The sequence below is a fragment of the Adiantum capillus-veneris genome, chromosome 10, assembly GCF_014529385.1.
Source record: "Adiantum capillus-veneris isolate H3 chromosome 10, ASM1452938v2, whole genome shotgun sequence".
Taxonomy (NCBI): Eukaryota; Viridiplantae; Streptophyta; class Polypodiopsida; order Polypodiales; family Pteridaceae; genus Adiantum; species Adiantum capillus-veneris.
In genome coordinates, this window is record NC_140940.1 from 118,874,485 (window position 1) to 118,889,146 (window position 14,662).

The 14,662-nt window shown below is 40.8% G+C and overlaps 1 protein-coding gene across 1 annotated transcript; it reads right to left on the reverse strand.

Annotated features, from left to right (window-relative positions):
• Window positions 1–8,878: 8,878 nt before the first annotated feature.
• LOC147449532 (ABC transporter C family member 4-like) lies at window positions 8,879–9,523 on the reverse strand. The gene has a single exon (XM_086521585.1). The coding sequence runs from the start codon at window positions 9,521–9,523 to the stop codon at window positions 8,879–8,881; it is 645 nt and encodes a 214-aa protein (XP_086377711.1).
• Between the last annotated feature and the right edge of the window lie 5,139 nt (window positions 9,524–14,662).

The following is a 14,662-nucleotide window of genomic DNA, read 5'->3' on the forward strand; positions in this document are numbered from 1 at the left end:
GTTTGAATCTCTACCCTGCTCCTTTTCCATATTACCAAAAGTGAATTGTCGCTCTCTCTCTATCTCTCTCTCTCTCTCTCTCTCTCTCTCTCACACACACACACACACACACACACACACACACACACGCACGCACGCACACACGCTCTCTCTCTCTCTCTATCTCTCTCTCTCTCTCTCTCTCTCTCTCTCTCTCTCTCTCTCTCTCTCTCTCTCACACACACACACACACACACACACACACACACGCACGCACGCACGCACGCACGCACACACACACACACACACACACACACACACACACACACACACAGAGGTGCACCCGGCCGCCACCTACACGGTGTTGCACAGGCTTGAAATGAAAATGGCTTAAGAATGGCAACACAAATTTAAAGGCAATGTAAATTTCAATGCACGTTTACATCACACAACTTCCATGTGATGCCTTTAATGGGATAGGATGTGGGAACTACAGGGACAATGATGCAGGGGGATGTGATGCTACATGTCCGTGCAAGCCCTCTAGCCTCTAGAAGCCGGTGTGTACATAGGATGTAGTTGGGTCGCATTCTCTCTCTCCCCCCCCCCCACCTCTCTCTCTCTCTCTCTCTCACACACACACACACACACACACACACACACACACACACACACACACACACACACACACATACATACTCACACTCACACACATGTAGCGATGAGTCTCTCTCTCTCTCTCTCTCTCTCTCTCTCTCTCAAGCACACACACATAAAAACGTGCGTGCACATGAGGGAAGTTGTTGCAAATTAGCGTGCAATATTCAACTGAGAACATTGAGTGTTGAGTTCATCGAGGTGTATTTACGTGATGGAGTTAGATTGGGAGTTGAAACATCAAAAGTATAGACCAAGGTGAAGTTTATCCAGCACTGCAGGAGATGACACATGGAGGCTGTAATGGAAATAGCCTATGAACTTTGAGATTAGCGGAATTAAGAGAACTAGAGTGAGCATTTTTATGAGACTACTTTGAGAACATAGAGGGTGAACATAATTAGTGATAGCAGCATGACCATTATACTTAAATAACTTGACATGAAAAATAATTTTGCAAGAGAGAGAATTAGAGAACTTCAGGATCGGATTTATGTGGAGCCGGCGGTCCCCCCTCCAATAGGCTTTTGTATTATAAATTCTCGCATAAAGAGGGACTTGGTACAATACAATATTTGTGTTCCTTTGTGACCTAGGTGATGCAATGAAGGTGGAAATCTTCATGCATCACGATCATAACATAAACTTTGTAAAAGCACTAACCATCCACCTGACTCAGTCCCAAGGCCTCAAACGCGTTCAAAGGTGGAGAGAGCTAGCGAGGAATGAGGGTAGGGAAGAGGAAGAAGAAGTAACATACGAGAAAAAGATAGTTCCTCACTTATCATCACTCCTCTTGCATAGCATCCCATAATAACATAATAATGATGATGAAGAAGATGGCAAGCTTAATCATTGGAGCATGGCTCTTGGTTGGATTTGCATTCCATAGCCAAGAGTGTTGGTGTAGGCTCTCAACTTCTCAACAAGCTTGGAGAAGGAGATGGAGCTCTTGCACTTTGCACTTCACACAATATGAGAGAGAGAGAGAGAGAGAGAGAGAGAGAGGGAGAGTATACCCTGCAAGTAAGCCCCTAACTTCCTTGGTCGACCCCTCATTGTAGCTCAAGCGTCAAATTGATTGGACCCCTACAAGCTTAGCCAATCACATGCAAAGTGCATATCGGGCAATCATGCTAGCCTCAGGAATGTTTGCGCTTTGCTCAAGATGAGTACTCCGAACTGTGCTCAAGGTTCCTTTTGTTCTTATGGAAGGGAGAGCCTTCCGTTCTTATTGAGAGAATGCTATGATCACAAACAAAGTGAATGGACACTGTGCGTACAAGTGTATGAAACTAAGAGAAGAGAGATACGACACCAGAGACGTTGTAAAACCCTCCTCCAAAGGCCCCACTCTCGTCGACGAGAGTGGTCTACTTATGATTGCACAATCTGGTACAAACTGAATGCATGTGTTGATGCAAGTCTAGGCTATGTCGACGATGACGACGGGGATGACGACACCGACCTAAGGGCTGAAATCTGCAATCTTTTATCTGCTGTCCAAAAACGCTATGGGCTGAAATCTGCTGTTGCCGAAAACGCTAAGGAAAACGCTGATTTTGCGGGTCCTTTAGGCTGAAAATCTGCATCTACTGTAGGGCTGAAAACTGATGATTCTTGGGCTGAATCTGCTACTCTTTTAGGGCTGAATCTGCAGGTGCTTCATGGCTGACAAACGCTGCATTGCTGAGGTTGTCACTGCTGAAAAACGTCAGCCAGAAAGGGAGGGCGATCTGGTGTGCAAAACGCTATGGCTGCCATCTGGAAACGCTAGGTTCTGGGACTTCTTGCGGTGAAGGTCTTCATGATGAAAACGCTAGGCTGATGCAGATGATGGCGATGATCTCCTGCTGAAAACGCTAGGGATGAAGCTAGGCGATGATGTCTTTGCTTGGAGGGGAGACCACCAAGTTCTTGCTTGAGAAGTTGCCTGTTGATCTTGGCTCCTATTGCCTCTTCTGCCATTTAGTGCTAGTCTAGATTTGCTTATATACAAACTTACTCAATTTGCCCTACCTACTTTCCAACAAAAGTCGCTTAAAAATAATAAGTGAAAAATATCAAAAATAGGGAAAATAGGCTAAATGCACTAGAAAATTCCCCAAGGATTCTGATGGATTCTAGTGGGAATGCTTATGATCATGCTGTGTACAACCAGAGGATATGTATCTACACTAAGTGACTGGGCATGCACGGTCTACGAATAGACTCACAAAAGTGCCAGATCACTTCTAATCTAGACTGACTGAACCCTTGTCGTGTTGTAGCTTGTCCACGGACACATAGGGTTGGATGTGTCACGTGACACAAGTACCCGCAGATTTTCAGCCATAAAGACCAGCAAAGGCAGTGTTTTCTCTTGCGTTTTCAGCCGCAGCCGAATTCAGCCTATTAGCGTTTTTGGAAATTTAATTAGCTAGCTTATCATTGGACCCCTTGAGAGGCCAACCAATAGGCTTTAGGCACACCATGAGGGCAACATGGAAAGGAATTTGACATGTTTCCTTGTTGCTTCTTTAGACTAGGCTTGCCTTGTGTGAGGGTGTGTGTGTTCTCTCTCATGTCCCTACAATGAGGGCTCGCCCCCCCATGAGTAGGGATACTTGTTGACTTTTGGAACACCTTGAGCCCCCAATCACCTTAGTCATGGAGCACCTTAACACCTTAGTCATTAAGCACGTCAAGCACCTCAAGCATCTTAGTTACCAAGCATGACAAGCACCTCAAGCACCTTAGTCAACAAGCACGCAAGCACCTTAGTTAGCAAGCACGACAAGCACCTCAAGCTTGGGCCGGGTTCCCACTTTAAGCACATACCTAGCTTGCCTATGGTCTAAGGACTTTTAACACTAACCTTTGGAGGTCTTTATGAAGCTAACCCCAAGGTCTTTAAGCTCCATTAGCTAGCATTGACATACCGTCTCTCTTTGACATACCGTCTCTCATTTAGACCCTTTAACCTTGGCCTCATTCTGAGATAGATCCATAAGCAATTGTCTATATTCTAACCCTTGTTTCCATTTATTCTCCCACATTGACTGAACAATTTAATATGAGAAAATCATTTGGGTTGGTAAGATACTATATTTTATGACAGAGGCCCTATCTTCCTCCAAAATTTTAGGCTCCATTATATGTAGTATAGATAGTAGAAGTAGATTCGTCTAAAATTTTTCATATGCATGTTTTCCAAGTTTCCAAGCACAAAGCATTGTTTATCTGAGTGGATATCTAATTGCTTGAATAAAACATAGGTTCTATGTATTCCCACGTCAAAATTTTGAAATTCACCTTTAAATCCTAGTTTCAAAGTTTAGGTAAAAAACATTGAAACACGGTAAAGTTGGCGTAAATTGTATTGTATGTTGCCACAGATTTTCTCATATGTTGGGTTGTTAAACTTAGGTTTAATGTAATACTACCTATAAATTATTGAGATTAGTATTGTATTGTATGCGAATGCTCAAAGAAAACTTAGGTTTAGTGTATTCCTTCCTATTAATTTTGAGATTTAGCCTAAAATCTTAACTTGAAGGTCAGAAAAAAGCCCAAGTTTAGTGCAATCCCAGTTATAATTTTGAGATTCACATCTAGATCCTAACTTGAAAGTGAAAACGCCACAAATTCTAGAGGAATTTTGAGTAAAAACCTTCAAATAGCTGTAAGGTATACTCTGTGTGTGTGTGTGTGTGTGTGTTTTTCTCCATCCTCTCCTCCAAGAACCTCACCTTTTACGTGTATTGGCTATAATTAAGAGAGAGAGAGAGAGAGAGAGAGAGAGAGAGAGAGAGAGAGAGAGAGAGAGAGAGAGAGAGAGAGAGAGATACTGGTTCCCTAATCACGATCATCAAGGTAAATCAACAAGGGCATTGAAGTAAATCCAAGGCGAGGGACGAAGGGAAACAAATCCAAGGCGAGAGAGAGAGAGAGAGAGAGAGAGAGAGAGAGAGAGAGAGAGAGAGAGAGAGAGAGAGAGAGAGATACTGGTTCCCTAATCACGATCATCGAGGTAAATCAACAAGGGCATTGAAGTAAATCCAAGGCGAGGGACGAAGGGAAACAAATCCAAGGTCAATGTTGTATACGAGCAAAATCGAGGTAGAGGGCAAGTGAACCCAAGGCGGCATACACGAATTCAAAGTGGCATGAGTGAATCCAAGCTGGCAAAGGTCAAAAGGAGGAGAAAAATCTTGTTTTTCATACACAGGATCACTATTTACCTTGTGTATTATTCCTAATTTGAAAACCTAAACTATCAAATAGTTTGTGTGTTCTTTTTGTAAAAGTAGGGGGTAGCCCTCCTCCTTCTAATACCTCATGGGTATCCACCCCTTAGGATGTTTTGTAAGGATCGTGGCTTTCATTACCCTAAGCCTCATGCTCGCTGGTTCTCTCTATTATACTACAACATGCAGTAGGCTATACACTTGCTCTCTCTCCCTCTCAACTCTTTGTATGCAAGTAGGAGTGGCCATAGAGGCAGCTTGGGAGATCGTAGCCACTGAGTAACCGATCATGGGGCATTTTCTCACCTTTGAGCAAGCCAGATGCGCCATATAAGATGAGGGTGCTTCGGCTCCTCACTTAGTCTGTGGGTGTTTCTTTCTTTGTGTAAGTATTTCAAAGCAAGGAGTGAGGGCTTTAACATTATGCAGCTATGGAAGTCGTTGAACTACCATCACAGGTTGGTATTTTCCTTGACGAGGGTACCTTGATTAATGATGTTGTACATACTACATAAAAACTTCTTGATTACTGCCGCACAGGTATTGCCTGGCTCAATTTGGTTTTCTTGTTGGGAACTCTATCGTAACTGAATACTGTGCATAAACTAATAGTTTATGGGAGGGATGGTGAAACACTTTTGTATGGGAGACCCGTTCTTTGTGATGAAACTGGAGATAAATATTGATGGGTTTTTTTTTCTAATCACGTTGATTACTGTTTGATTTTTGGGGTTTTTACGATAGGATGTTGGCTCCTTATAACAAAGGGCTTTTGATAACTTGTAGTGTACCCTAAAATCATTATGGTTGAAACCATGCAGTGGTGCTTGATTTGCAGTAATTGAACATTAATAATTTAGGATCTTTTGGTAACTGATACTAAAGTTTTTCTGGTCGGCCATGCGCAGCCTAAAGATGTGGCTTTTTTACTCTGTATATCAACGCGTGGAAAATTTGCATATCACTGCGTGGTGTAATGGAATTTTCTCTTCCCTTATGCCATCATTTGGGATTGTTATACTTGCTAATGGTCTCGTGCTTTGGCTTATATAACATGACATTGACAAAACTGTAAACTAAATGTGTTGTTTCTTTTTTAGACAAGCTACAAATAAGTTCTTGACCTTGGCACATTTAATGGGTTTTTCTCTCATTTAGCATGCAAATTGAGGTAAGTTATATCCTGAATGGGCATGAGAAATTTGAATTGGTATAATAACACTGGCGAGATTTGTTACTTTTAAATAGAATATTTTCTCGTTGATAGGTATCTGTAGCTGTTGTTTTGGATACGTTATGGCTTCAAGATACTTAAAACAGCTAGAGAATGTGGAGCCTGGCAAAACTGGCAAAGTATTTCCGGTATTGAAAGTCTAATCTAAGAAATTTTATGGGGATTAAGACTCTTGGTTCAGGAGGGATGGTGGCCTTGTTTGTTCAAAATGGTATATATGCTATTAAAAATAAAAAAAATGGGGATATACAAATACCATACTTATAAGTACTTCTTTTCAAATCTTTTGGGTAAGTAAAACCAAAAGACTAAAATACATGAACATTTTGGACAGTGGTGTTAGGTTTTTTCTTAGAAGTTGTAAGATGGACATGGATAACAACTGATACAATCCATTGACACCTGTAAAACACATCCAAGACTAACGTATCTATTGTCTTGTTTGGATGGATGCACGTGAGGACTCTATCCTTTCTTGGATTTTTTTGGCCTGAAGCTATTGTCTGTCAAATATACACTTGCTCCTAGCACTTGGGAAGTAATTCTTTATTGGATCACTACATTGTATACTAGAATGTGTCTTCATTCTCATATGCCATGTACAAAGATAATTCTAAGACTGAGTTGTTTTTGTACTAATTTTTGCCTTTTCTCTAAAGCCAGCTGTCTTTTGAATGTAAAAGTTCATTTATGTCTTATTATATAAGTTAAAACAACTACACACACGTCCTATACAGAAGGTTTTTTCATTGCTTTTTTGAGAAAAATGGGGCGCTGGCTTTAGAGACTTTCTTGAATCTTGGTTTTATGTTTGGATCCACTACCTTTAAATCCTCGGTTGGTTGGCTGGTGTTAGGTGGTCCTACATAGGCTAAGATTTTCGTTTCCTGCTCACGGCTTTCATGGTCTCTGGCCTTGTCGGTTTAAGGATTGGAGGCCCAAACTACAAGACTAATCTTATATATACTTTCTTTCAGGATCACAAACATTTTAAGTTGACGTCTCGCATGAGGGTAAACCACGACCCGTAGAAACATACAAGGATTTTAGAACAAATTAGATTTTACCTAAAGGACGAGTCTCCTAAAAATGCCCTAGCTGTTAGAACTAGATCTTTTTTGGCTAGACGGGCCAAACATTGTGTTACTTACTAGAACAAATAATCCATGACTTACTAACTAAGTTTGTCTATTGCAGACCCTTGCTCTCTTGCAAGGCCTGTAACTATCTTATGAGTCCCTCTCTGTGGCTATGTCTCTTGTCCTTAGATGTATTGGCAGCTTAGATGCTTCTCAATTACTTTATGACTCCGCTTTATCTTCTAACAAAAAGCTTTCTACTTACTCATGCAGTCCTTTAATGATTGGGTCAAGATTTTGGCTACCTTGGACAAGGACTCCAAAGATGGGGTGAATATGATTTCGCAATACATAGCCCAACTTCCTATACTGTCTATACAATATCTGCAATAATTTTCTTCTTTTGAAGCAAAATTATCTAACTTTTTAAAAAAATTGTGTGGGCTCAATCCATCTTTTATCAGTGCCCCTACTCCCCCTTCTATTCCTCAAACTGGTGGAATATTTTGCAGAAATAGTGCAGCACTTGAGGCTGTCAAGGAATTCCAAAACAATCTTTGCTCCCTAAGTGACTCTAACCTTTTAGAAATGGTACCCAAGGTATCCAAGGTTTCTCCTTTCCTTCCCATTAGACAGATTGAAATTGAATCATATGGTGTGGACCATTAGCTTTGGGTTCTACCTAACAAGGATTTTTTGGCACCTATTCTTAGCGAAACTTGGGTATATCTGGCTAACCTCCGGGCGTCACTATTGAGGATTGTAGACTCAAAATTTTGAAAGGTGGCCAGTTCTTGGACAAAGGAGAACTCGTTAAAGCCCCCTTCAACCTCAACCTGATAGAGCACTCCAAGTGCTCCTCTAGTACATGTCTATACATATGAGCAAAGGGAACATGGAGTTTGCTAAAAGTAATCTTGATTTCTACACAGAATCCATTTGGAATGTTTTTTGACCTATATTGAATGTGCTTGTCAATTTCTTGACCCTAAAGCTTCATGTTGAATCCATCATTATGTGGTTTGACCATGCTATCTGGTTTATCTCTCAATCATTTGGACTAGCTCTTTAAAAGAAAAACCTGTGGACTTTTATATGTCTCTCATCTGCTCTTGGCTAGGTGGCCAAGCCAAACAATTTATTATTACTCAAATTGCTTTCAACATTTAATGGGCTTATGCTAGATATCGTCAAAGAACTGAAAGCCAATGAACCAGTGACTTGTTTAACTACCTATGCAAATTACAAGGGTGTTAAGATTATCACCAGTCTTCTCAAGACTTGTATTGATGATGATGATTCCCCCTCATTGAAAAGACCCAACTCTCTTGCCACCCCCAATTCTTTCACTTCATTCTCCTCCTATTTTACTAGAGGAAAATCTTGTAGCTTCACTAGGGGAAGAGGTAGGAACACCACTGGCAAAAGTCGCTCCCCTCTGGCAAAAGTCGTAAAGCTGCTTATTAGCATAGGTCCCACATAAAGAACTAGGGTTCGAATCAGTTGAAGAAAACCTGTCAGAAGCAGAGGACCCCGAAAGGTTTTAATTAGTGTCACTATCATTGAACGGCGCTGGCCTGGCATTTTCAACCAATTTTCCTGCAACTTAGCATATGTATATTTTGCTTTATCACAGGACACCAACATGGGCACATCATCTATCTCTAAAGATTACTTTGACCCAGCAAAAAGCAGAGGATTTAACCAAGAAAATGTGATTCTACTGAAGAAACCCACATTGGCATATGAATTCGCATGAATGCTTTCCCTGATTGCTCTTCCAACCCATTACTGATTAGTGGCTCATCAAGCTTACCGTCGTAAAAATTCATCTGTAGGCTTATCTCCCCCTGCAAATCTCTCACCAATAGAAAAAAAGCAACTGGAAGTTTTACAAGCGCATAGACATCAAAGACCTCGAGTAGAACGCCATATGAGAAGCCACCTGCAGTCAATAACCTGAAAATGGAGCCCAAGAGATGAAGCACTGACAGCACGAACATTGAAACCCACCATACTCGCAGAGGCATCGGGTGTACTGAGGCACGCGACCTTCTCTCACTGAAAAGGATGACGCTTGATGTGATCCATGCAGATGCTTCAACAGCGACAAAGACGGTTTCACGAATCAAATTCTGGTTCCATCCTTGTGCAAATCCCTCCCAGATTTTGAACACTACGACTCCGGTAGAAGCAACGCCGAGAGTGCAAGTAAAGAGAAGAGTGCAGATGAAGCTCGCACCTGCTTTGGTCCTGGAATAAGAGGGGCTCCTAATTGCGTGAGCAAACCTGAGGTTGAACGCAGCAGAAGTAAGGACGAAGGCGAGGTTGATGACAGCAATCATGGAGTGTTGGGAGCATGCGGAAAAGAGGATGTAAGCAATCCATTCTTGGGCTTGGGAAAACAGGAAAAGGTTGGTGGAGGAGGAGAGGGTGTCCCAAGGGCCAGCACATGAGCTTGAGAGAATCCAGGTCATGGGAGCAATTGCTACTTAATTTAGACTGCTACAGCTTAATCAATTGCTGCTTCAACTCAATTCAAGAAGAGGGAGGTCGTGAAGTGTGAGCTATATAAGCCATAGAGGCTAAGTAGAAGGGGTGGAAGAGGTGGAATTGAAATTGGGTACTGCTGCTGGAGTGTCGTGGTGCGTCTGGTGACTTGATACATCTTGAAGATGCATGCTGGAGAGCGAGAGATGTCTCTCTCTCTCTCTCTCTCTCTCTCTCTCTCTCTCTCTCTCTCTCTATAAATATACTATCAATGATCAACGTGGGTAAAAAAACAGAATGATTAAAACTCTCGCCGTCTCACGTGAGGCATGACGTAACACGTTGGTAAATTTAAATTGAAAGACAATAATGAAACAAGATGAAAAAAAGTGATAAAATCACGAGACCTGTCATAGAAATTTGTCTTGCTAACAAAAAATGGAAAGAGAAGAGTAACCGAGAAAGAGAGGCAGGTGGCAATCCATTGAATCTAGTAACAGTTGCTTTGGGAGACAAACATTTTAGAGATGAAGTAATTTCCGTACACGCATGCTGAGGTTCGAGATCGAGCAGGAGAAATAACTATGTTGACAAAATGGTTGTAGGTTACAAAATTTGTGTTTGATACATATGGTGGGATGAGTTGATATACATCAAGGGAGGTAGTTGGATGGCATGAATGTAGATTTCCTTTGCTTCGATGGGTTGGTGGGGCAGGAAGGGAGGGGGAAGTGGGAAGGGAGGGGAGGTGTCCCCTCCAATGATCTTTGGTTTATTCATTTGGAATCAGTATATATGTGATTGAATGATCTGACCAAAAGAAAAATCTTGTGCCACAAATGTAGTGAGGTTGTTGGCTTCTCACCCAACTATGGTCTAGCATTGAATTATAGATGTTTGATTTGTTGTCGATATTTCTCCGAATGAAGTAGAGATTCCAACTATTGGTATTGGGTGTTTGTGGTGCCGATGTCGATGTTGAAGTCCCCTAGTATGATGCTCAAGTTTTTTTTATCGTATTCTTGTATCAAGTGCTGGAGTTCTAAAAGAAGTGTCTTTATTGGTGTCTTGGGTGATTTGTATACATTCATGACATGGATATGAGTTGAAGTTTGATTTCTGAAAGAGAAAGTTGCATGGATTATTTCAAGTCCTACTCTTGAGACAGTTTTTTGAGATATGGATTGAATGCTTGGATGGTGGAATATAGATACACCATAATCATTATAATGTTGAATATGCTCAAAGTATGGTATCAGGGGGTTTGTACTTTTTTTTTGTTTGTTTCTTGGAAGCACAAGATACTGGATGACATGAAGTTTGGGTCGCCCTTGATGTGGTCAATGTGTTTGTTGATTGAGACGATGTTTAATGATGCAACAATATGGTGTGTTTGCGCAATTGCAACCAGGGGCTCGTTCAAGTAGGACCACCTAGCATCTGTTCGGAGGCGTTTGATTTCTTTCAGGACTATGGGGTCAGTTTTTATATGGCTCTTGAGAATGGAACCAAGAATATGCAGATTTGCAGGGTCTTTGATACGTGACAGAGTTGTGTAGATCAGGCCATGAGATTGGATCTTAATAGGGTCAAATGCGATTGTTGTCATTTTCAAGCCTTGGGATCTATGGATTGTGTGTGCGTTTGTTGCTTGTATTGGGAGTTGTGTTCTAGAGACTAGGTTGAGTGGGTTCTTTCCTACTTGAAATTCTTTCGTGACTTGAAGTATTGGTGTCCATTGTTTGTTTATGTTTGCATGGTAGAGATGTGCATTTTGGGATCGTTGTCTTCTCCGAATTGAGGTATCAAAGAACTCCACTCAAGCTATCAATGATTGTGCTCTGTTGTTTGTTGTTTGGAAGATTCCATCCGCACCATTCACCAAACCATCAAGCACATTGATATTACTAGAGTGTCTCAAGGTACATGTCTTCATCCATGCTTAAAGAGGATAACCAATCATTAAAACTCATTTCACGACAATGTGGCAAAGCTGCAAGTTGGCTTTCGAGTTGTGTCTTATTTGCAAGAAGCATGGATTTCCTTTCTTCACTTGGTTGTATCGGACGCAAGATAGTCATTTGCCGTGCAGGCGGTCTTGGAGATCCGAAACAACAATGCTTCTTTCTTTTTTTGCATGTTCTTCGATGGGAATGGATTTGTACTTTTTGTAGGTCAACACCCAATTCATCTTTGTTACTTGAGATGTATTTATCAACAAAAGCAATCACTTCTTTGTCATCAGAAATCCCAAGCTTTAAAGAATTGTCACTCCAAATTAATCCATGGTCATATTGGCTTCCCTTATGCTGATATTCAGTGACAAAGAAAAAATCCATGATTTGGCCAAGTATTTTTTAATTTCGTTTCAACTCTTTCTTGAGTGCGTTGAATCTATGGACAGAGTATCGAGGTGTAGTAATAGGATCTGCACGAACCAATGCGCGGATATAGTGTGCACTAGATTGGAAATTAGATTCATTGATTTGTGGATTAAGCGTAGCAAGACATTCGTGCAATGGCTTCCATCTTTGCTTTGCACATGATAGAGTGACAAAAAAAGGTAGGCTGGCCTATTTTTCAAATCATGGTGAAGACATTACGCTTGAGTTTGGCCTTGTAATCTGATGACGTTTGCAAAGATTCAAAGTCATGATATCCTAGTTGGAATGATAGTATTCGCTCAATGTTAGTGTTGTTTTGAACATCTTTTGTGCATAATTGCATGCCTTGTAAATTTTCCTTGTGTAGATGCACCCATATAGAGCCAAGAACCTTGCCGATGATAGTCTTCATCACTTTGAAGAACAAATTTTCAATATCCAAGGCAAAGCGTCTATCCTTGTTTTTGAGCTCCCATTGCGTCACCTTCAAGTAATTTTTTTTCGCAAGGTCTGCGTATGCTCTTCTTTTCCCAAAGAACAAAGCTGGAAATGATAAATCCTCACAATCGGCATCATCGAATAGGCTAAAAAAGGGAAAAATCCTTCACAAGGTGCGACGCTATGGACATGTGCACTATGATCGATGACTTGTTGTGAAGAATAGATGCCATGGACAAGGGTGTCTGAATGCTCATTCACTAACTCATCAACCTCATCTTCTTCATGCAACACTACATCTGGACTCATGTGAAAACTAGAAACCCAAGCTTCATTAATGGAGGCTTTGTGCTCTATGTATAAAGTGGTGCCAATCAAATCTTTCAATTCTTGGAGCACGTAAAAGGGACGTACACCACCACTAAGGTATGCATGGATATACTCAAGTTTACGCTTAATCTCCACAAGGATTGTAGCGTGCTCATTACAAAACGCGGAAAGATTGCTTGAATTCTTGTTAAGTCTGCCATGACATTAACGACACTCCCTCGCAACCCAAAATGACCCTCATAATTGAGTTCTCGTATTTGAGTGAAAGGAATGCGAAGTGATACAAGGCATTTCTCAATGCATTTAACAATGCAATGCTTGCAATACTTTCATTGAGCAGAGAATGTGGATAAATGCAAAAGAGCGGATTCCTTTGAGATTTTAAGCTTTGCTTGCAGGAGAAACAAACTCTTTTGTCTACTGCAGAGTTAAATGTTTGCAATCCCGTCAAGGTTTGGAGAATAGATGCCTCAAGTAGAGTCAAACGATGCAAATTCTTTTTGAACACAAGACTACCACAACTTAAACATGCATATGCAGGAGTGTCTTGTATTTCCACTACATATTTCTGTTTCCTAGATCTCTTATTTGATTGATGCACAACATTGTCTTCATGTAACATTTTCCATATTGAGTAAACTTTATTTTGAATTTGTTTCAAAGTTTAAGAAGAACAGACTTGTGTTCGAAATTATGCAATGCTGTCTCATTTGGATAAGTCTTCACAACATCAACCAATCTAGCGGCAAGATCTTTAGGCCAAGAGCAATGCTTACGTTTCTCGACTGAAGCCGATTGTGGAAAAACAAACAATCCACCTTGACAAATAAAGACCAACAAGCCATGAGAAGAGGAAGAAGATGCAACACAAGGATTAGCATTGAAGGAATGTTGATGAATTTGTTCTTGAAACACATGAACAATACATTAAAACTCCAAGGCATGGCAAGCTAGAGTGATCAAATTGTTTGAAAGCAAAGTAGAATTTGTTCTTGTACCCATACGTTGGCGAACTAAAGATTCAAGAGTTTTATCGTCAACATTACAAGCCACACGCTCATCGTTCCACAATTTCAGCCACACACTTGTGATCTCCAAGCTCGGGGTAGTCACTTATCAAAAGACCCCTATATCACGTGCGTTCAAGAGGTAATTAATAATACCCCAATATACATACTATACTTACACTGTGAGCCTATTTAAAAAACCCCCACCCCCCTGTGTATGTATACATTTTTATACATTTTGGTCTTTCAATAATCCTCTCCAGTTAACTCACGTGATATCATACACATTCTAAAAAGTGACCGCCCCGGGTCTCCAAGTCTTGAGAACAAATTTTTGCAACAATATGCTTGGACAGAATATTTTCTAGTGAATTGATAGAGATATCTACACCACATACAAACAACAATGCCCTTAAAAAATCTTGATTACAAGAAGATGTCTTCCAAAAAGTTGAGTCGATTGAACGTTGGATGCCATTTATACAAAAAACAGTTTTATCACCAAGAGGTAATTACATCATAATGCCTAGATACAAAAGGATATTCAGCAAAATATGACCTTCCTAGAGGAGTGCAAGGCACATTAGCAAAGCTAGCATCTTCCTATTCTGATTTAAAGCTTGTTACATACCCCTATGCGTCAATTGAGAAGTGTCCAGCTCTCTTCATTCCCACCAAGGAAGCTTTCAAACTCACTAGATCAGTTTCATACAAATGCGAAAAAGAAGAGGGTAGGCGAAGGACTTGGTCAACAATCTTCCCGTGCAAGGTGACGGAAATACCTTTACCGTCACGAGAAACCAGCTTTGCTTGAAGAGCATGAACTTTCCAAATT